Here is a 23,252-nt window from a genome sequence, read left to right as displayed (position 1 = left end):
GGGTGATAGCATTTGTGAAAAACTTACTAATTTGTAGGAATTTCAGAAGAGAAGCTGTATATAGTACTTTGCCACATATTATTGCACTGATTAGTTACTGCAGGGAGACGTTCTGATTTTACCTTCCTTGTGGCTTTCAATCAACTTTTACCTCCTTTAATTGGCTTGGAAGAAGAAATTATTACACTTCACAACGTTAGCATTCTGGGTACTCAGGTACTGTCATCCTTTAAGGAACTCACCCCAGCTGCTATTTATAATCTCATCGTTTTGCCCACCATTCATTTCTTAAAGAGGAATTTCCATGGGCATAGTAAACCTGCCCAGGGTTTACTGGGAGTTGACTGGGAGTGGGAAAGGAGAAAGAGGAAAGAAAGAGTGTGAATTAGTAGAAGAGCTGTTGTATTAAACTAAGCATTTGGGGGGTCTAAAAACTTTTAATTAAGACACGCAATTAATTATTATTTTTGTTTGTTTTTAACATATAGAATAAACCATTCCCTGTACATTCAATCCATAAGAAACAAGTCTGGTTGATAACCTAATCTTGTAAAGGTTCTTACTGGTTTATGCTCTGGATAAGTACAACACTTTCTGATATAGTCAATTAGTCCAGCGACAGGAAAAAAATTGACTTGATAGAAAGCCTTGAAAAATTTGGTAGGTAGGCGTTCCTTAGGGCTTCAACCAATGGAGGTTTTTCTCTGTTTACTGTTTTTGGGATAATATTAAAATATTGATACATTTTGCTTAACAATTGTGTAATGTTTCTTGTAACTTGCTTGTAAATACTGTTTGAGTCAGTATTGTTTAACTTCTTTATTGCATATAAATAACTTTATAGCTCACTACTTGTGCTTTTCTGTATGTTTGGATGCATCACTTTAAGCTGGTGAACTCTTTGCCGTAGAAGCTCTTACATCTACATAGAGCTATGCAAAAGTAGTTTTCTAATCTGTGATAAAAGCTATTTATATTGGAAGCCTTCTGTAACCTTAAAATATGTAACTAATGTGTACGTTAATACAGTAGTTACTTAAATCAAAATATATTTAAGCTGTTTTCCCTTTTTAACTGACTAAAACCCAAATGTGATTCTTAATCCTAAAATACAAAAGAGAGGGTTATAGAACAGGCTTTTAGTATCAATCCAGGAATGCCTTATTTTCCTTCCTTCTCTGCAGTGGGGTAGTACAAGTATGTTGATGTACAGGAATGCCAGAGGGAGGCTTTTTGTAGAGGAATTTTTGCTCCTTCTTTTTCATGGTCTGCAATTGGATATGAAAAAAAAAAAGAAGAAATTCAGAAATGTTTCTGGTAAAATTATCAGGAGTGATCTGGAAGAGAATGAGAAAAATCGTGATATCTTAGAACAGCTTGGGTTGGTAGGGACCTTAAAGCAATAAGGTGTCCCTTGAGCCTTCCCTTTTCCAGGCTGAACATCCCCAGGTCTCCTGGCCTTTCTTCTTAGGAGAGGTGCTCCAGCCTCTGATCATCCTTGTGGCCTCCTCTGGACCCTCTCAAGTCCACATCCTTCTTGCACTGGAGATAAGCGTAATCATTAAATGCCTAACTGAAGAAACTGGCAGGAATCTCTACCTTAGATGCAATATTTTCAGATTCAAAGGAGTAGGATAAGGTTTGGATTAAAAGGCTGTTGCTTAGCAGACTTGAAGAATTGAGGATCCTTTTGAAATGTTCTTTTCTTGGATGCTCTGAATTGTGCGATGAGTTGAGAATTGCAATAAGCTTGGAACTGGTAGATAAACAAGGTTAGAGACAACTGTTTTCTTCACAGTTTATACAAGGAAGAATTTGGTGGCAAAGGAGACTGCAATGCGTTGGGTTGTTTTTAGAAGGATACAGTGAAATACATAATACTTGTGAAAGGTGTCAGGACAGAATCTTTATATTGGTTTACAGATTTTGTTAAATTGTTGTCAGAGGGTAGAGGGGGATTGTCATCTGTCATTCTGGGAGCATCGGGAATCTGAGCTCATCTATTTTTAGAGCAGGCTTTCCCATTCAGTAAAATTTATAAATGGTCACAAGTTGTCTTTAAGTTTTGAGACGTGTTTGGAGTGAACGTCTGAAAAGATATTTAACTGAGAAATGGAAACTACCTTTCAAATAATTCACCATGTAAAGCATCATAATTCATTCTTCGTCTCTTTATCTTGGCAGGAATGCCCAAGGAAAAGTACGATCCACCTGATCCACGGAGGATGTACACAATTATGTCCTCAGAGGAAGCAGCCAACGGAAAGAAATCACACTGGGCGGAGTTGGAAATAAGTGGTAAGAAACTGAGGAATCTGAGTAACTGATTGTAACTGAGTTACAATCTCATTGCTATTTATGAATAGCCTGTGTCGTAGTACAGGCTTGAACAAGAAATCTAGGGAACGTGAAAGAATGATAGGAGAGAAGTTGTATGCTCAGTGTGGTACATTCACCTGTGGTAAACTGATACCCAGCTTCCACTGGAAGAAGGAATAAAAAACCAAGGCTTGACCTTTTGACTCATTAAAGGTCTTCGCACGTTGCACAGCAGTGTTGTAGGTTATCACATCCAGCAGATTTTCTAGTGATGCAAATTTAGGCTGAAATTTTGATTAAATATGGAATTTCTTCATGAGACTGTAAAAACTGATGTGGTATTTCTAAATGACTGACTGTCTAATACAGAAATTTGTAGAATACAAGTAGTTCGAACTGAGAAGAGTCATTCTTTCTGTCCAGATCACTGAATCCGTGTCTTGATTCAAGTGCTACATGCCTTTACATGGGCATTTCTTACCTGAAGGTTGCAGATGCAGAAACCTAGTTAAATGGTGGTCTTTTAAAAGGCTTTCAAAACTTTTTCCACCTTGGAGAAATTGACGTTGGTACCCTTCTTCTAATGCCATTGGCACAGTTAGATGACTTGTAAATGAAAAGAGCTCTTCCAAAAAAAAAGTCTTGGAGAGAGAAAATATTTTGAGACCTTCTTCTGATTATATCTCACATTGCTCACATGCAGCAGTGTAAGAATCTTGATTCTATAACACAAATCCATGTTTCCACCATTCAGTTTATACGAAAATTATACCTTTTTTTTTAAATCTCTGGCAATAATTTATGCAGCTTTTGGTTGAATACCAGATGGAAATCCATGTTCTTAACGAAGCATTTTAGTCACCCCAAATATAGTACTTCTGTCTGTTCTTGGCTGGATTAATGCCACAGAATAAAGACTTTGGGTTTGAAAGATGTTACACAGAAATAAGGGGCAAACTGAAGAATCTTTCACCCCAAATATAACCTGTAAGACAAATAATATTTCTTAAACATCTATTAATTATTGAATACATGGTCAGTTAGTAAATGTCTGTTTTGTATGGGACTTAAGAAGGACAGATGCTCAAAATTTAAGTATGGATTGGGAGAAAAACAATCTAAGTGTCCCTGGCAACACTTTAAATTCTCATGTACAGTGCTGAATTTCTTTGGATTTATATAATCAATGATTAATGGATTTTTATTTTTTTCCTTCACCTTCCTTCCCCAGGGAAAGTGAGAAGCTTAAGTTCATCGTTGTGGACACTGACCCATTTGACAGCTTTGCATCTCAGTGACAATTCCTTATCCCGTATTCCTTCAGACATTGCCAAGCTTCACAATCTGGTGTATCTGGACCTGTCCTCTAACAAAATCCGCAGTTTACCAGCAGAGCTCGGAAACATGGTGTCACTCAGGTACATAAGTTTTAGCAGTTGAACAATTTTAACTCCTGTTATCTTATAGAAACAGCTCGGGTTTTGGCATAATATTGATGTTCTAGTCAACAGAAAGGATAAATAAATATCCCCTTCCTGACTCTTTACCTGTCCCCCTGAACACTTGCTATAGTCTTTGCAGTTTATAGCAGTGCTGGATTTTCTGTGATATTCTGTTCCAATGTATAACAGTTCATTATGAGCTCCGGAAGCGCTCAGTTTGATAATAGTCAACCATTTTATATCTTTCCAAGTAAGGTTTCCTCTCTTATGCATCTCTTTTCAAACTCTTAAAAATCTTTATGTGGAATTCTTCTCTAAGAAATGCTGATGCACAAACAATTGCCTTTGTCTCACAGGAAAGTAGGAAGAAGGAAGAAGGTCCGATTAAACATTCACAGTCATGCTAACTACTATTCTTCCTATTTATTCATCTTTAGTAATTATTTCTAATAATAATAGTTCTTATTCTCTTGGTTTTGTAACTACTGCAGTTTTTCTAACATCATCTCCTTCCTACATTTACTCTCAAGTAGCTGCATTCCTATGCAAATCGAAGAGGGGGAAAAAAGTACTATATGCAACTTTTTCCACTCAATTTTACAATGTGAAAATGCACAAAGTTTGCATGGAATGATACCTCAAACATGAATAGCGATGAATATTTACATTATAATTAAGGCTGCAGCATTTCACTTTACAATACATTGTTATGTAAATATGTAAATGACATATAAAGGTAAATATTTACAGGCAACACTCTTTTACCCTTGACCCAAAAGAAGAGCCTTATCTTTAGTTTTATTAGATAGTTACAAGTAATTGACGTAACTACTTTTAATTTTGAAGATGTTTATGGCCAACTTTCTCAAAACCAGAAAACACTGAGTCTACAAGTAATTCAAATTTTAGTGGAAGTAAAGAAAGAAAATAGAGAAATGGACTGCCAGGACAGCTTTAATAAAACTGGAAGCAAAGCAAGTTTGTACATAAATATGTCACTGCATTTTATTCTACTTTAGAGAAGTCCACTCTGTTGGAGAGGATTAAACTAGCCAATTAAATTGGTACTAAAAGCTCAAATTCCAAAGTACTTTAAGTCTCAGTCTTGGTGGTTGAGTAAAGGAACCGTACTTTTTAGAATATAATTGGCAGCTCTCTTTTGTAGTGTGTTGTGTAGTTGTTATCAGAATTGAAATAGCTTGTTCTTTTGTATTTTATTTTTAATGTTTTGCATTACTACTCCAATTAAAAGCAGTTATTAGTAATTTTCTTCTCTCCTTTATCCATTCTTCAGATAACATGAGCTAGTAATCCTAAATCCTGGAATACTTTCAAATTAATCTTTTCATTTCATCAGCATTATTTTATTTTCATCAATCTTTTTCTTTCTTTCTGAAATGTTGCTGTAAAATTAATATTCATGACATTAAGTTAGAATAGCCCCATAGAGTCATCAGCAGAGTCCAAAGATACTATGCTATCTTCACAACATTTTTCCCAATTTATTCTAACTTTATGAAGTTTCAGCTCTCTTCCAAGTCCTAAACCTCTTCCAAGTAGAGAATGCTAAATCTTGTGAATGTGAAATGTGTAGCCAAGGCCTAGGATCAATCCAGTTTTCTGATTGTGATATAAACATAGAAATTGAATCCAGACCTCTAGACGTGAAAAGCTAGTGCATTAATCCACTGCACTCTCTCTGTCCTCAGTAATTGCAGCTGATCCATGATTTCTTTTCACTGTGGTGAAAATGAAGAAAAATCCGTAAGTGCATCCTGTGTGATAGCGCTCTGCAGGTCTCAGTTGTGCTGTAGTTTTATGTTTCAGGCTAGCTCTTACTGCTGACGCTTCCCATAAGTTCTGGGAAGTTGTTCAAACTAACGGTAATTCAACACTGGGCATTGCTAATACCCTGAGCCACAGAAATAATTTGTGCTCTCACGCATTAGAATTGATAACAGGTCTTTAAACTCTCACATCTGGAGCTCTGTTTTTGGTCTGTATGGCAAAGCTCACCCAAGACTCATTGCATCTCTGTTTTTGCTGCAGGTACTCAAGAAAGAGGTGTCAGAGAGAGCAGTAAGATTTCTGATCTTTGGGGAAAGAGGAGAAAAAAACATTCTAACATATTACCTCGAAAAGCTCAGATCTAAAACAGATTCTCTTGATATGCTTGAAAGAACTAGTGGAATTTGCTGTTATCATCTTTGCTGTGTAAAGGAGGGGTTCCAGGAGGCAAAGCTTATTAGAGAAAATAATCCTTTCATCCAAGACAGAAAATGTAATGATACTTTTATGCCATTCTTCCATCCTGCTATTTTTTCACTAAAGGAATTTAGCTGTATTTTTTACACTTCATAAATAATCTAACTTTTTTTAGACTTCGGCAGTGCTTTGAAAAGCTCTTAATGGACAAGGTACCTTCCTAAAGAATAAATTAGTAGCCTTTTAATGTCTTATTGAATATTATCTCTAAAAAATTATATCCATTTAAGTCTCAAACGTCCATGGAAGTGCTGAGGACCATTGGGAATATTTTGTTTTAAATAATATATTGTCTCCTTATTTACCTGCCATGTTTATTGTTCATACTTAGAAACTGTATAATGACACAGTGGGCTTCTGAGTTTCTGTCTAAAATATGTGCTTTCATCTGTGAGATTTTATATTCAAAACAAACAAAAAAGTAACTACAAAACAGGTGACCAGTTGTATTATATAGTCTGGCAATCAGATGAGTAATGATTCAACATTTCTAGATAACCCAGTCAATCAAAAAGAAAGTCCCCTCCCTTATCTTCTGCTATTCCACACACCAGAGTATCTGTGAAACAAGCGACTTCATTTTTACCAAGGTTTCTAAATATGCAGTTAAACTGAGAATTTCTTTGGGAATTCACTGCTAGGAAAGAACTGTATAGAATTTACTTTTGAAATACAAGGGTAGGAGAAGAAATATTTCTCTTTGCTTTGAGTGCTGTGTTGTAGAAATCTAAAGGCAGTAACATAATTCTTGGCATCCAAGTTTGGTGTCATTCCCTCCTTGAATAATTTTCGAGTCTCTAGACACCAAGGTAGAAACCCTTTTGAAGTAGCAACTTTATATTGAAAATTTTAAGGAAAGTCTTTACTACTTAGCTTGGAATGCTTTTAAGAAATTGAAAAGCTTGCTCACAAGTCCATTCTCTCTGCCCAGTTGATTGGGATATCAGAATCCAGACCTGTTCCTGTATTTATTTTGCTTTTTGGAAAGTAAAAAGCACGTATTTCATCCTAATACTGAAGTTATGGAAACAACAGAAAATTACTATTTGTTGGCCAGAGACAGATCAACTCTTTCTTTGTGTCTGGAAACTTGTACACAGTAGATCAGTATGCACTTACCTTTCCTTATGTGTCAAAGGAAAGAAGCTTAGCGGAAAGAATTAAATTACCTGAGGCATGCACTCCGCTTTTCCCTACTCCATGTAAAGTGCAAACCAGTATTCATGAGAGACCTTAACCAAAAAGAATTTTAACTGTGTACTAACATGATAATGTCATAGCTCTAGTAGTGCTGTCATGGTACTTCATTTATTTTTTGCTTATTTGTTTTCTGGGATTTAATTTTCCTTTATTTGGCTTTTAATCATAGATGAACTGTTTTATGGTGTGGTTTGTCAGAGCTGTTACTACTTGATCACTTGTAGTATTAAATGCTTTCATAATTGTTAATGTTTACAAAATTCCTGACTTTTTAAGATGAACTTGCCAAACAGCTGCTTTCCTCTTTACTTCAATGCAATACATATTCTGTCTGTGTGTGTGTGAGTACAGCAGGATTTCCCTAACTATTGCTGTTTCGTCTTCAATTTTTTTTGAGTATTGTGGTTTGCTAGTATGTTGTTTCTTTTAGTTAAATCTCCTGTACTATAGGTTGCTGAAGACAAACTTTGGTCTGTTTTCAGCCCTATATGATTCTTACTCTGTCTACAGGGAACTACATTTAAATAACAACCTGTTACGAGTTTTACCTTTTGAGCTGGGAAAACTGTTCCAGTTACAGACTTTGGGTCTGAAAGGTATTACTACTTTTTCTTGGTATCCGTGCTTTATTTAATGATATCACTCCTGAGATGTAATGGCTGTAGACTGCTGATTCATAAAATGTTACTGAATAGCAATCCCAGATGCTACTTACTACTTAGCTACTTCACTCTTATAAATGTTGTTATTTAGTGATTAAGAGAAGAGCTCCTTGGGTCCAAACACTCCAAATGTAAAGAGTCTTCCTCCTTTCTGCAGAGAGGAAGCTTTCTGTTGCTTGCACAGGAATCAGATAAGAGTGCTTTAAGTCTGCAGTGAGCTATTGATAGTGAACTCTAACCAAAAGGGGTATATGCTTTGTACTGCTGTACAAAGGTTATTGTGCTGTTTACACAAGCAGCTATATTTTTTCCCTTTTTTCTCTGAATTGTATGAATTATTGTTGCTATAAAATTGCTGATTTCATTGGAAATTGTCACATGAGGGCCTGCAAGATCAGGAGTACTGAGCGATAGCAATATCTCCAAATGCTGTTAAGTCTCAAGTCTTCCTCCTTTAAAACTGGATGATTACCACGTGCATTGTCCATGAAAACCTTTATGATCAGCTTTATGAGTTTAGCAGTTGGTAGACTCCATTGGGGTAGGACAGGCAAACTGACAGTGGACACTTCACTCACATCAAGCAAAGCAAACAGGTTGCTCTTGTGGTTTTTGCCTCATCAGCTTTGTGCCTGCAAGTGATGCAGCACATTGTACCATGCCAATTTCTCCCTGCTGTTAGATCCAACACCTGCACTTGGAGCAGGCTTTCAGAAGAAGAGAGAATGCAATTAAATTCAGCAGAAATAGCTGCACGTGTTGTGGTTTGTGGGATTGAAGACTTGAGATTTGAAGTTTGTTCATAGTAAACTTAGTATTTTTCTCAGAGATGCTGGCTTTAAATGTGCATGTGTAAATTCATACTGATTCTGCATATTTCAGTATTTCTGTAAATGTGTTTGCAGGAAATCCACTTACACAGGATATTCTGAACCTTTATCAGGAACCAGATGGGACACGAAGGCTACTGAACTATTTGCTTGATAATTTGGCAGGTACTGCAAAAAGAAGTAAGTGATCATTCTTAAAACATTAATTTCTGCTGTATAAATTAAATGTGATTATCACTTCTTGTATTTCTATTTTTAAAATACTTCCATAGTTTCAACAGAACAACCGCCTCCAAGATCTTGGATTATGTTGCAAGAACCAGACCGTACAAGACCAACAGGTACTGTAACACTTCAAGGACTTTTCATTTCTTTTTATGAAAACTGTTGATCTTTATTATCTGCTGAAAAGTTTTTGATACTTAAATTAATTAATCATCTGACCATTGCTGGCAGCTAGTTGAAGCAGTTCTACCTCAACTGGAACACCTGGTTCAGATCCTATTAGGATGTAGTTTCTTCTTAATGAGCATACTCTTCCCAGGAAGTGAAATTGTTGTCCACAATGAGTTATATAGTTGTATTATAACAGGCTCAATTGAACATTTGTTGAAGAATAAAAAATGGAAGACCATGGTCATAATTTCTCAAAAGGGTAGATACTTTTTTTTCCTTTCAAGTTCCCTATGTATCACCTGCTTCCACAAGTTTCTTGCTCTTGGGAATCAGGATGCATTTATCTGCTTACTAATTTCTTCTGCATGAATTATCTAAAATACAGCCCTTTTTATTCATTTGCAGACTGAAAATATTCTGCAATTATTGCAGTGTCCTCTGTTTCAGGACTGACATACGTTACTTTCCCCTATTGATTTTATCAAGGAGGTTACTTCAAAGACCATGATGTTATGCAATATGTCTCTTGCTCTCACCTATTTGTTTTCAAAGGATTGAGCTTTGACCCCCAGTCAGCCTTGGATTGTTGCCTCATTTTCTAAATCTTCAAACAGCTGTATTTTTTTCTTCTCCTGTGTTGTCCTCCTTGTTGAGAGGAGCTACCAGTAATCTTCCAAGTAAAGTATCTCATTATCATACTGCAAATTCCTTAGTGCTTTTTTAAAAACAAAACCAAATATCCATCCTACTGGATTACCTGTCATGCTGCCCTGAACTGTCTTAAAAATAAATTGTTCAAAAATAAATACAGAGAAGCAAAAATAAATACTTCTGTTCAAAATAAATACAGAGAAGCAAATGTTTAACGTTACATGCAAATTGTAAGCTTTGTGAGGAAAATTAGAGGTGGATGTTTTTTACTTACTGTTTTGCCTATACTACTTATTTGTGTGAAAAATTCCTAACCCTGATGTATATCTGCAAAATTATGAGGATCTGTTACATTTCATGCTGATATTAAGATAGATTTTTAAATAGTCTATTTCAAGAGCTTACAAACTTCAGGATAGCTAGCAAATTTAAATGTTCAAAACACCTTGTTCTAGGCTTTTCACAGTAATGCATCACTTAGCATGGAGTACATTTGTCTGCTGTCTATTTCATTATCCATATAAAGGGTGGTTTTGGTTTTGTTTACTAAGTAAATGTTAGTAGATGGCTTCCAGAAGCCCAAACTTGAAGGTAACATCTTTCCAGAAGGACTAATAAATGCTTTTTTAGTATAAGTACAGGTGTTAATTTTTGGTTGAAGCAAATGAAGCTTGCATTTATAAATCTGCAGAAGACAAAAGTGAAGAATATAACTGTGTTTTTTTTGTTCTTAACACATCAGTGTGTAAGTAACATTATTTATCCACAGCCTTGTTCTCTGTCATGTGTTACAACGTACTTTGTGATAAATATGCTACCCGGCAGTTGTATGGCTATTGTCCATCTTGGGCACTGAACTGGGAATACAGAAAAAAAGCCATTATGCAGGAAATCCTGAGCTGTAATGCCGACATCATAAGTCTTCAGGTAAAAGATATGCTGCTATTTCTTTTCCTTTTGTATTCTCATCTACTGGTTTCTCTATGTTAACTATGTTTACAGTAAATGGTCTGTTTTCAAAACCGTCTGAAAACAAAAGAAAAAAGAAAGGGTGTTTAGAGCAGTATTTGTTGCTTGACATCAAAAGAATGCTTTTCAGCCCACACAGTTGGAATGTGAACCAGCAGCTGCTGATCAAAGAAATGTATGTGGGGGTGTCTTTGTGTGTACATGTGTATGTGGGGGTATAATTGACACATTTTCAAATAAAAGGCTTAAGATAATCATAACTCTGTGGATTACAGAAATTCATTCTATTTTCTTCTTAAAATAGGAGTATTGCTCTCAAATTTACATTCTGCGATATACTTGATTCTAATGTGTGTTTGTTTTTTTCTAATCTAATTTGAAAATGATTTAAACTTCAAGTCTAAATAATAACAGTCCTGTGTATTTTGCTATCGTACATTCATGCTGTGCTCTATTCTGACTCTATAGGAGGTTGAAACAGAACAGTACTACAGTTTTTTCCTGGTAGAATTGAAAGAACGTGGCTATAATGGATTCTTCAGTCCAAAATCCAGAGCTAGGACAATGTCAGAACAGGAAAGAAAACATGTTGATGGTTGTGCAATATTTTTCAAAACAGAAAAGTAAGTGATAGGTTTTGTAAAGCCTTCTATTGTGTCTTGCTCTTTTTCACACAATTTCTTGTGTCATTCTACAGTCAAAACAACTTGGCATTAGTCACCCTTTCTGTAGCTGTTCAATGTTTGTTATGGAGCATTCCAATCTCTAGAAGGAGTAGTTTGTACAGGAGAAATCTTTTTGTGCATAACTAGCAATGGAGAATTTTATCCTGAATTTTTGCTGAAGTTGAAATTTTCTTCTATTGGAACAAAACAGGTTAGGACTTCACTAAGTTACACTTCATATGCTACCATTAGGTGTTAATAATTAGAAGGAAGCAAATGTTTTTTCCTTTTTTTTTTTGTTTTGTTTTAATTAAATGGATAGGTAATCAAAATTGCTGAAGTAAGGGCTCAGATGACTGACTTTTTTGATGCATTTATCTTCTGAGAAAGGAGGGGAAAAGAATGAACCTATTCTTAGGAGTGAGCAATGATATTAAGACATCATATAAGAGCTGCAATAGTTACTCGTTGTATTATACTTGTACAACTGTTTGGATATGACAGTAATAGTTTTCCTTCCTTCTGCTTCCATTCCTTTGTGTTCACAAGTAAATGTAGGTGCCAAAAAACAATTACTCAGTCACTCTATTAAATCTGCAAGTTTGAACTAGAATCTCATGGAGAATCAAAAACAAGAGCTCCTATTCTATATTTTTCTCTTTTTAAAAATAAAATAAATACTTAAATTTAAAATCAGCTTAATATCTTACAGTTTTCCTAGCATTTTTTTTATCCTTTAATTTCAGTTTAGGATTTTTATGAAATTATGTTATAGGCTGAGACTTTCTCATCACAAATGTTTGAGCTTTAATTAAAAGGCGAATTACCTATAACATTTCCTTTGATATCTGTTTACTGAAGAAATCACATATAATGTTCTTCTTTCAGATTTACTTTGGTTCAAAAACATACCGTTGAGTTCAATCAACTAGCTATGGCTAACTCAGAAGGTTCAGAAGCTATGTTGAACAGAGTTATGACAAAAGATAACATTGGAGTTGCTGTATTATTAGAACTGCGAAAAGAATTGATAGAAATGTCATGTAAGTCCTATCTAGCTTAATTTTTGAAATGATTGTATTTTATAAATTAAAAAAATGGACTTTTGTTACAGTAAAACAGAAACCAGATTCTACAGATGAGTTTGTTCATACACTGTATGCCCAGACAAACTTATTTCCAAAGAGAAATAGGAGAAAAGATGTATTATTCAAAGGATGAGATAGTTGTTTTTTTTTTTTTTGTTTGTAGCTTCACTTGTACTATTTTGCTTTGATGGACTTTGCTTGGAGAGATGTACAGGTATCAGAGAATCAGTTGATAGTAGTTGGGTTTTCCAGGTTCATGTATCTGCATCGTTTTAGTTTGTTTTCTTCAATGTTATGCTTAAACCCAACTTGTTCTGCCCTGCCATTCCTTAATTTATGAGATGTAAGTTGGCTTTATAAGTACCTCAGTGGGTACCTATTCAACGTTTATGTTTATCCAAGTATGATTTTAGTTCACATTCTAACAAGCTTTTTAAGAAGTAATTCTAAGTAGGTAGCTTAACAATATGAGTAACTTTAAAACGCAGAGCTCATTGCCTAGTAAGATATGGGCAGAGCTTGTTTGCACTCACAGATAACCTGAGGAAAACTGTTTTAATTCTTAAAACTACAGTAGTTTTCTGTTAGTGTGGTTATCTATTATTTATGGTGATAGTGGCATTCCTAAATACATAAACATTAGAGTGATAGTCTGTTAATGGTCTTCAGTGTGAAATAAAATTATTCCTAATGCTTAGGATCAACTAAAACACTTACTAGATCTAAGAGGAGTTGTATAGCCATCTTAAACTAAATGGTATGAATTGTCTTCAAGCAACTGGTATTTTTCTTCCACTAAAATGTCTTGTATAAAATTCAACACAGTTAAAGATGATAACATTTCTGTTGCTGACCACATAAAGTAAATAATCAATTTTAAATTTTAGCTGGAAAACCACATCTTGGGATGGAAAAGCAGCTAGTTCTTGTTGCTAATGCACATATGCATTGGGACCCAGATTATTCTGACGTGAAGCTAGTTCAGACTATGATGTTCCTGTCTGAGGTAAAGAACATTATTGATAAAGCTTCCCGTACTCTCAAGCCTGGTGTTTCGGGAGAACATGGAACCATTCCACTTGTACTGTGTGCCGATCTGAATTCTCTGCCAGACTCTGGTAAGAGCACTGTTTTATTATTTTTCTGTAACAATTTAAATTCTAAGGTCTCAATTTTTAGAGGAAATTTCAACCCAGCTAACACATTGTTTCATATTACAAGCTCTAAAGGTACTAAGGAAGGAAAAAAGATAAGAACTGCTTCTTTTGTGAGTGACTTTTATTGTCTATGCAGTAGTGTAGTTCTGTCTTGTCTTTCAGGATCATTTTGATTGTTATCTTAAACAGGAATGGAAAGGAAGAAAATGTCTTCCAACATAACTGGAAATGTTAGTATGTTACCGATAATTGGGGGTTGTTGGTTTTTTATTTATTCTTATTACTTTAAGTGTGAAAATACATGTTCTTCTCTTTAAAGTTGCATCCTTATAGTCATTTTCTGCAGCTCAGATGTTTTAGGACTCCTAAAATTCAATATATCTCCTACCAGAAAGGAATTCTTCATAGCTCTTTACTATTGTGCTAATTTTTATGATTTTGTGGCAACTTTATAAAGTGCAAGGAAATAACAGATTCAGTGAACCGCTTCTTTACTCTTTCTCAGGTACCCAATTCAAGTACTGAACTCAAGAGCCATCCTTCTTTCTTGCTGCTAATTATTAAATATAGTAATCTTCATTCTTGGTCTGCCTTCCTTCTGGCCTCTGTCAACTGTTAACATCTGCTAGGGTTGATATGAGTGGTTACTGCTCAGAGTGCTGGAAGTGTGTGGGATTTTTGTTTAGTTTGTTCTTTTTAAATATGATCGCAAGAAAGCAAGCTGGTGCTTATTGCAATGGCCAGTTCATGTGTCTCTTCAGAACAGTTAGTCATCTCCTTTACCTTCCAGAACTCTAACACACCTCTCCTGAAAAGGAGCACAACTGTAGTTTTCCAAGACAGATATCTGTCTAATTTGCTTTGTGCCCTCTTTTCAAGTGAACTTTAGCTGAAGTAGTGTTATGGAACTGGTCTTTTTGGCAGCATTTTAGTCTTGGAATGTTGAAAGCTAAGATTTGTGCATGGAGACAAGAAGAAGTTGCCTACCTAGCACCTACCTGGAATTTTACTTCTACCTCTTTCATCTTCATTTCTCGAGTCAAACCATTCTTACTAATGTTCAAGTTTTTCTAATCAATGAATGTTTCTTTGTTCTAGGTGACAGTTGCTCTAGCTATGTGTATACATTGTCTCACAGTATTTTATAAGAACTGCTGACTGTATTGTGTACTTGTTAAGGGTTTCCTTATATAAAGCAGAAAATTGCATATAGAACTCAGAGTAATCCACACACATTTACATGCTGAATGCTTGTTAATACCTTCCTGTGTGTTTGTCTCTCCTGTCAGGTGTTGTTGAGTATTTGAGTACTGGTGGAGTGGAAACAAACCACAAAGATTTCAAGGAACTGAGATACAATGAAAGTCTTACCAACTTCAGCTGTAATGGAAAAAATGGAACAACAAACGGAAGAATTACACATGGTTTCAAGTTGAAGAGTGCCTATGAGAATGGTCTAATGCCTTATACAAATTACACATTTGATTTCAAGGTAAAAAACTTTGCTGCTGTTTTGAAAAAGTTTCCTATCTGAAGTTTTATTAGAGCAATTCATGTTAATTGTTTAGCAAAGAAGTTAATGTTTAGATAGCTAACAGCAGATTTGCTGAACTTATATTTAAAACATGGTTTCTTGGACATCGAAATGTTGAGCACTCCAGTAGCTAAGTCATCCTTTTTTTGTGTTAGGATCTTGTAGTAGATTTGCAAGAGATGGAGTTGTTTTCTTTTCATATATATATGTGATGTATTTTAATACTCCATGCTAAATGAAGTAGTAGAACACAGGCAGTTAAGCTGCCAATTCCAAGGAAGCAATCTACACCGTTACTGGAAAGCTGTCAGTGTACCCTTGGCATGAGGAAACAGAGGGCTGCTTCCTTCTTCAAAATCAGAAGTGTGATTTGAAGCTTTGTGGGAGGTTGGAAGTGACAACCTGCAAAAGCAGAGCATGAATGACATGAAGTGGACTTGTTCTTTGTTTCCCTAATCTGTATTGGGACAGGACAGGAAATATAAGCCTCCTAAACTGATGGTATACTGTGGAGAAGGAATGGTAGCATTTCAGTTACTCCTAATCCTAAACTCACATTTGTTTTAAAATAAATAAATAAATAAATAATAATAATAATAACTTGGATAAAGGTTACACACTAATAATGTTATTTCTATTCTCGTTTTAGGGTATTATTGACTACATCTTCTATTCTAAACCTCAGCTAAACATACTTGGCATTCTTGGACCTTTGGATCATCATTGGTTAATAGAGAACAATATAAGTGGTTGTCCGCATCCGCTCATCCCTTCTGACCACTTCTCACTTTTTGCACAACTGGAGCTTTTGCTGCCTTTCCTGCCTCCTGTAAATGGAATCCATCTCCCTGGCAGGAGGTAGTTAAGTACATTTTAGAGGGCAACCTCAATCTAACTTGTACAATTGTAAAATCTGAATATAGAGGAGTGAGGTATGGCCAACAGGGATTTTTTTTTCTTAATAATCTTAATCTTAAATCTAATTATTTGCTAAAGACATAGTAAAAGCCAGGTGCTATCAACAGACACAATTCTGAGCCCAATATACTTTGTATACTGTTCAACAGTGATTGGTGCATTTGCACCTTTCTTTAATACGTTACAATTAACCTTCCTGTTTCTTTTATCCAACGTGACATTTTCATGCCTTGAAATAGGGAATTGTTATACAGTATATTCTCTTTGCACAGTTATCTGTAGCACTACTTTTTTGAGGCCAGTAGGAACATCCACAGAACATTCTTCCGTACTTCACTCCCTGCTTTTTCAGACTTGTTTGTAAAATATAGAATTTGAATTTAGCCTTTATTGATTGTATATGAACAACAGAAAACCTGATTTATGAGATTTTGTACTTTAAAAAAAAAAAATCAGATTTGGAAAATGATTGTATTGTAAACTAAGGCTAAATTTTTATCTGTTTTCATGTGTTATAAAGGCCAGCTTGTAAAAGAGGTTGTCACAGGTTTTCTCTGCTAACGATTTGCACTGTTAGGGTTTTGTTAGCCCTTTTGTACTACTTTTTATGTTCAATTGAGAACATTGCTTTTAAAATCCAAATCTATAAAATCTTAATATCTTACAGAGATAACTAAATACTTTCTGTTGATTTCTGATTTAAAAAAGAGAAAAGCATAGTGTTCTCGCAGAACAGATAAGCTAAGCAGTGAATATAAGTAAACCTGTATGCATTCAAAGTTATTGCTGATGCGTATACACTCAGATATTTTTCTCATCTCTAACTTTTGAAGTAAAATTTAGGGATAACTGTGTACAGCTTGTTTCTGTTTTAAATACTTGTTCTATCTCCACTGTGCCTGCTTAAATTTGTTCTCAACTAGCACTGCCTGTGCATGCAGAGAGAGCCTGTGCATCCTCTTTTATTTTTTTAAATAATGTTAACACTTGTGAAAATTTTATGAAAATACTTTTGTATAAGCTGTGGCATCTTTTTTTTCCTTTGTGAAGCATTGGATATCACACTCTTTGAACATGTTCAGGTTATGGGTACACAGTTTCTAGCTTCTAATACCCATGCACTGCTTCTTTCAGTGTCATTGCACAGTGCTCTTTTTCCCACTAAGAATTATCATGTGAATTCTCCTTAGTTTAAGTGTGTTCCTCAGTTTCAGAAAGTGTAATTCCTTAAAGAAAAAATACTTAACAACCTTACATTTTCTATTGATGAAGCAGTGTAAAAATAAATGCGTTTTCAAAACAGGTCCCAAAGACAATTCTTCAGATCATTTTTTAAAGTGACCAAGTCTTACTTTAAAGTGTCAAGACTAAAGTTGTAGTATACCCTCAGTGCCATTTGTGTCATGAAGCCAAGTATATAAAAGCTTACAAATTTAACTTGTGTATTTGTATCCTAAAAGAGAGAAGTTATCTCCTTAAACTAATACAACTTAAATAATCAATGTAAAAAAAAAAAAAAAGTGGAGATAGAGAGCTTGGTCTTAAACAGCTTTTGTTTCAGCTGCGGGCAGGGAAGCAAAAGGACACTGAGCATTATAACTTTCTAAATATTGTGAATTTTTATATATATGAGTGGATTGGTAATAATGATTCAAAATTTTATTAGAAATTGGTAAGCACATAAGTGCTCAAACAATTCAGTTTTAAGCTGAAAGTAAACGTTACTAACAGTTTGGATATGTAAAGTGTACATTTTAAAATTTCAATAGGAGAAATTTTGATCTTGAATCCTTGTCTGGGACCTGATCTCTTGGGGTTATTTTGTTTTGGTTTTAGTTGTGAAAACACCAAACATGTCCAGTTTATAATCAGTACATTGAAATGCTGGTAGTATTGCTGTAGTAGACTTAATGCGTAGTGTTATTTTTTTTCTGTTTGTTTTTTTGGGTTTTTTTGTAAAGTGTGAATAAAAGGTGTTTTACTCATGTTTCCTTAATGATGTCTTGGTAACGTACATCATGACAATTTCCAGTGATGATGAGCCAATTTTGCTTGTCAAACTGAGCAAACTATTTTTCTTTTCTGATTATCTGGATTGTGTAATGAGTCCAGAAAGCTTTACAGAAGGGGAAGGGAAGCACTTACTCATTTTGTATTTCTTAGAGGGGGATAATTTACTTTAATAGATGCTGGAGCTTGAGTGCACTTGTTAGATTCAAAAGGTTTGAGCTTTATCCAATATGTGTTCTCCTATATCTCTTAGATTTAAAAGCATTTGACTTTGACATCCTATTAAAATATGGCCCGCTGTGCTTTTGGAGACACAACTATTCCTGTTCAGTCACCTTACAGTCGAAGGGTCCATGTAAATAACCGTTTCCTCCAGCTTTTATACTAGTCCATCGGGTCCCAACCGAAAACCCGATGAGTACATTGAAGACACTCCTTTGACTTCACTGGGTTTTAACTGGACTGCAGTGGTGACTTGGGGGGTGAGGGAATGAGTAATCTTGTGAATACAGGGAAAGACCAGATGGCACCAAAACAGAGCTGAGATACACTTTGTCAAACAATCTTTCAAAGAAAATATATTCCTGTGTCAAATCTAACTCAAAAGTCTCAATTTCCAGCTATAACATAGAATAAGGCAATAAACCATGTCTTCACAAAATCAAAATGTTTGCTTCATAGTCTTTAACATAAAATGGTTATTTGCGATGTTTTTATTTGAGGTTGTTTTGGGTGTTGCCATAATGTACCTTCAGTGTTCTTGTTGTAAAAGCACATAGAGCAAAAGTCACAAAACATCCGAGGGTTAAAAGGATTTATTAGGTTTGACCAGGCTTTTTTTTCCACTTAAAGTATGGTCAGCCATATCTTGTCAAGTTTTAGCTACACTTGCAAAGAATTCTGAGTATCCAAATGTAAATTGAAGCATACTCAACTAAACAAATTGATTAGAGTACGAGACTAATACCATGAGTTACTGCTTTAAAATAACACAAGTTGGGGGGTGGAAGGGGAAGAGCATATAAGTTGGTGAATTTTGTAATTATTTTGTCCTTCTAGCAGCTTCAAAAACAAAAAAGTAAATTTGGCTAACACTGACAAAACTGACTTTGGTTAGAACATTGTATGTATGCATTTTTGGTGTAACCTTAGCAAATCTCTCAAGTTTTGGTGGGAGGGGGGATGATTTTGTTTGTTTGTTTTTGAGCAGACTCAAAAGATAGTTTATGGTTTGCTTTTTCAGCCACACAGTATAACCTGTACTAAAGACAAAATAATTACAACATCATTGGAAAAGAAAACTAATTACACTGTAAAACTTTAAAAATAATAATAATCAGTTAACCGCATAAGTAGCAAGCCTTCTTCATCCAGCCGGACACAGTATTTTTTAGTATGTTAACTGCTATTCTTTCCTTTTGGTTGCATAAATTTGTAACACTTAAGTGTCTTGGTATGTTCAAGTAGTGTCTAAAATAGAATATCTTAGTCTTTATTCACAGTACTTCTGTATAATGTGTAATGCACTGGACTAACTCTTGTTTACCATTCATGTAACAAAAACCAGCACATTATCTGCACTAAGCTCAAAGAATGTTGCATTTGTCTATAGGCAGCTCTTCAATAAGATAAATGGGAAACTGAATATGGTCTGATGGTAAACAAGGGCTTTTACTGTTCTCTTCAGTGGAACTTTCTTCTTGGTCAAATTTTAACTAGTTAGTATTATATTTATATACAGGGTCTTCTTTTTCTTTACCAATGTATTTTCCTACTCATAGCTGACCAATAAATCCAATATCTGTTTCAAACCTTCTTGAAGTCTAATTCATATTTTAACTTAATTCGTGAAACTTTTCCTCAAGTTGCACATATGGCTAAAGTGAATGAAGAATGCTAAGGGTAAAATGGAAGCAAATAAGAGACTCGATCATCCCCAAAAGCTTTTCCTGTACTATATAGGTCCCCAGAACAAAAAAGAAAACAGTCTGAATCAACTGGCTTTGGATTGCAAAATCAAGGAGTGGTTAGTAATGCCTCCAGAATTGGTGGAAAACACCTGTCCAAAACTAAAATGTGAAGCTTTCTCCCTAATGTAAACTGCACCTCCATGTCTTCATAGCTGGCCCTCTTTCATAAGTCAGTCAGCAACATCCTTTGTGCAGCGCAGGAGCCATGGCCTTGGTCTGTGTGCAGTAACCTGCTGCGTGCCCCCACCACAAGTCCCTAGAAAGCCCCAAGTAGATCTGCCCCTTGGCATCTGGCAGCAAGAAGAGATTCAAAGGTTCCTCTTTCCATTAATTTACCACAGGAGGGGACCAAAGTGAAGATTTCTTGCCTTATTTTTTTTTTTTCCTTCAGGAATGAGGTTCAAGCCAACTCTTGTCCTTAATTTTAATGTCACTGTCTTCATGCAGTGTACTCTTCTGCATCAGCATGTATGCATAGAAGTGCAGATTTTTGTTTCATATGATGTCCCCATCACTAACAGCAGAAAACATAAAAGTATCTGAGCATGCTTGCTGTGTAAATCATTGAAGCCCCTGAAGACCTCTCCCTGGCCCTCCTGTGTCATTCCAGAACTCATGTTCTTTATTTTGATGCTCATTTGTTTGGAAGTAAATGACCTTGTTCAGTGTTCCCCGAATACCCCATGCCTCAGAGTCCTCACCTCTTTGTATTTTTAAAATGTGCTGTCTTGAAGCAGCTCTAAGTCCCTGACAGAGTTACGAGCCTGTTAGAGACTTCAGCGACGATTTCTATTTGGTTCCAAGTGTGAGATTTTAATTCTCGCCAGCGCATTTGCTGTGTTGCCACTAGATGGTGCGTGCATCACAGGCTTCGTGTGCACGGGGAGGTGCAGGCGCTGTGCTTTGAGCGGCATCCAGAAAGCGCGGCTTGTGCCATTAGTCTTAGGATATTTGCAGAAATTCAGGCCTAGGATCTAACCTTGCCCATTGGCAGCAGTTGATTTGGTAATGTCCATGTTAGTTTAATATTGGCTTTATAAATTCAGCTGCCATGATGGGAATGAAAAAGACCTGCTTTGCAGCTAGTCTAATATAACCCAGTGCAAAGTCACTCTGGCCAGACTCCTGGTTACCGTTTCCTTATCTACTGACCCTTCAGGCAGAGCACAAGGTTATTTTAGGGTGGGAACTTCCCCAAATGGTACTGGTGACTCCATGGCATTTCTTTTCTACTGACACGGGTAGAGAAAAATATTTTAAACATTTGGAACTGAGCTGGGAGAGGGAAGGCAAAAATTCTGAGGAAAAGGTAAGGGGGGAGGATGAGAATATGCAAGGTACGAAGGGTGACCTTCAGGGGAAAAAAAGCCTTACGTCGTTAAAGTGTGAGTGTTCTGGTTACTTCCTTGCTTTTCATCTTACCCTCCTAACCCAGAGGCACTAATTGTTCACTCTCTAAATGTTCGCTTACGCTGTTTGCATGGAAAGCAGTAAAGTTAATTAAGCTATGGGGACCTTTGCTGCATTTGAATATTTTCTTTTTTTCCAAAATAAGCCCAGTATTCTTACATATTTTAAGTTTTTAAAAGATAGGAAGATATGCTCTGGTTAAATCTTCCCAGTGTGTCAGTGGACAGCATTAATTCTCAACAAACATGGAGTGGTTTTACAATAATAAACATACATTGCATGAAATAAAAACAACTGTTGGGTTTTAATGACCACAAAGATGTCAGCTTCAGCTAATTGTTCATCACACCCTTTTTTTTGTTTGTTTTTCTAGTTTCAGACAAAGAACATTCAAGGTACAGACTGCTCCCCTTGGGGCACAGTAGTGGATTAATGGCACTTTCTCCACAGTGGCTAATGGTATTGATAGCTCTTCAGAGGCTGCACTTATTGATTTTATTTTTCTTCTTCCTTTAAAAAAAAAAAATAGACCAATTATTAGTCTGCCTTTTGGCCAAGGAGTCTATGGCCTGTTGTATCTAAAGACCTGAACCAATCCACCCTGGCAGCAAAAAATAAGATGCAGATGAGCTGGGGAATAGCCTGGAGATGCACAAGGATTTCTTTTAATGATCTCTTCCCCTCCCACCTCTCACAGACACTGCAGTGTGAGTGAGGAACTGCATTAAAAGTTACCTCAGTCCTGTCAGATTCCCCAAGCAGAGAAGACAGCCCTGCTGAATGAGGGTCCCAGCCCAACCCTGAGCATGCCACAAGCCAGCTGGCTCACCCCGAAATTATGCTACCAGTGCAGTGTGGGCATGAGACACGAGGTGGGTCTGTGCTGGAATTTCTGACCTTAGACCGCTGACTTTAAGCCAGTGAAATGGGGGACATAACTTACAAGAAAAAAATATACATATTCTAAGAACTGACCTGGGTCATAGGGTACATGTGGTGAAGGGAAGGACCCCGCTTTACATCCTATCTCAGTGTGGTAGCCCATGATGGGGCTGTTGCTTCAAACACCTCAGACACTGGATGAGGCTAGACCTTTCTTGTTTATTTTTCTCTGTGATTTTCCAGGCTCTGGTGACGTGAACCAGACTCCAGCTGGTACAAGAGAGCATTTCCCTTCAGCGTGGTTGTGGTGTTTGGGTTCTGTGAACCAAGACCTTGTTAGCCAGACGTCTGCTCTCACCCAGGTCACTGGGAGCACGGGATGTCATTCAGGGAACATCTTCTGCCAGAAGCTCAGAAATCTGAATTGCAGGTTACTATGTAAAGGAAGCAAATGGAGATATTCTGGCAATGAATGGAGTTTTTTTATGAAGGTTTCATTTTTAGTGGAGACAGCCACCATCATTCTAATATGTCTTAACCTTGTCTCGGCATGGTCCTGAGTTTTCCAGTAGATAATAGCAGCTACATTCAGCAAAAAAGTCTCAGTGCTCTGCCCAGTGAAAGAGCAAGCCAGACATGCTTAGCTTTCAAGCTGAGGTTTGTTCTTCAGTTTCTCAGCTCATTAATTTATGTATTTTCATTCCGTTTGCAGTGTGTGAGTGTAGGCCATACTCTCTTCCCTTTCCTAACCCAACAGGCAGGGGGAGGGTGTGTGTTGGGATTGTGGCACCAAATACAGGAATTCAGAGTCCACGAATTGTTGCTTTGGGTGTTTACATTTCTAGTTGGATCCAGTCCTGAGTCTTCGGTATGTCTGTACAATT

General features: G+C 36.2%; 1 protein-coding gene across 5 annotated transcripts in view; it reads left to right on the top strand.

Annotated features, from left to right (window-relative positions):
* The window catches only part of CNOT6 (CCR4-NOT transcription complex subunit 6), a 30,561-nt gene extending 12,469 nt beyond the window's left edge, over positions 1 to 18,092 (top strand). For 3 of the 5 annotated variants that reach the window (XM_082771553.1, XM_082771554.1, XM_082771555.1), the window contains 11 exons: positions 2,185 to 2,298; positions 3,551 to 3,737; positions 7,737 to 7,822; positions 8,794 to 8,898; positions 8,991 to 9,059; positions 10,535 to 10,692; positions 11,203 to 11,357; positions 12,288 to 12,442; positions 13,375 to 13,605; positions 14,934 to 15,136; positions 15,828 to 18,092. In XM_082771553.1, the coding sequence (XP_082627679.1) occupies positions 2,187 to 2,298; positions 3,551 to 3,737; positions 7,737 to 7,822; positions 8,794 to 8,898; positions 8,991 to 9,059; positions 10,535 to 10,692; positions 11,203 to 11,357; positions 12,288 to 12,442; positions 13,375 to 13,605; positions 14,934 to 15,136; positions 15,828 to 16,040 (1,674 nt within the window). In that variant the 5' untranslated portion in view covers positions 2,185 to 2,186 and the 3' untranslated portion in view covers positions 16,041 to 18,092. Of the gene's footprint in view, positions 1 to 2,184; positions 2,299 to 3,550; positions 3,738 to 5,470; positions 5,526 to 7,736; positions 7,823 to 8,793; positions 8,899 to 8,990; positions 9,060 to 10,534; positions 10,693 to 11,202; positions 11,358 to 12,287; positions 12,443 to 13,374; positions 13,606 to 14,933; positions 15,137 to 15,827 lie in introns of those variants that run through there. The other 2 variants (XM_082771556.1, XM_082771557.1) reach the window with 2 other exon arrangements.
* Positions 18,093 to 23,252: the final 5,160 nt, after the last annotated feature.

This window comes from Aythya marila, assembly GCF_965140915.1.
Source record: "Aythya marila genome assembly, chromosome: 14".
Lineage (NCBI taxonomy): Eukaryota > Metazoa > Chordata > Aves > Anseriformes > Anatidae > Aythya > Aythya marila.
The sequence above is the reverse complement of the archived record's forward strand: the minus strand, read 5'-3'. Positions and strand labels throughout refer to the sequence as shown.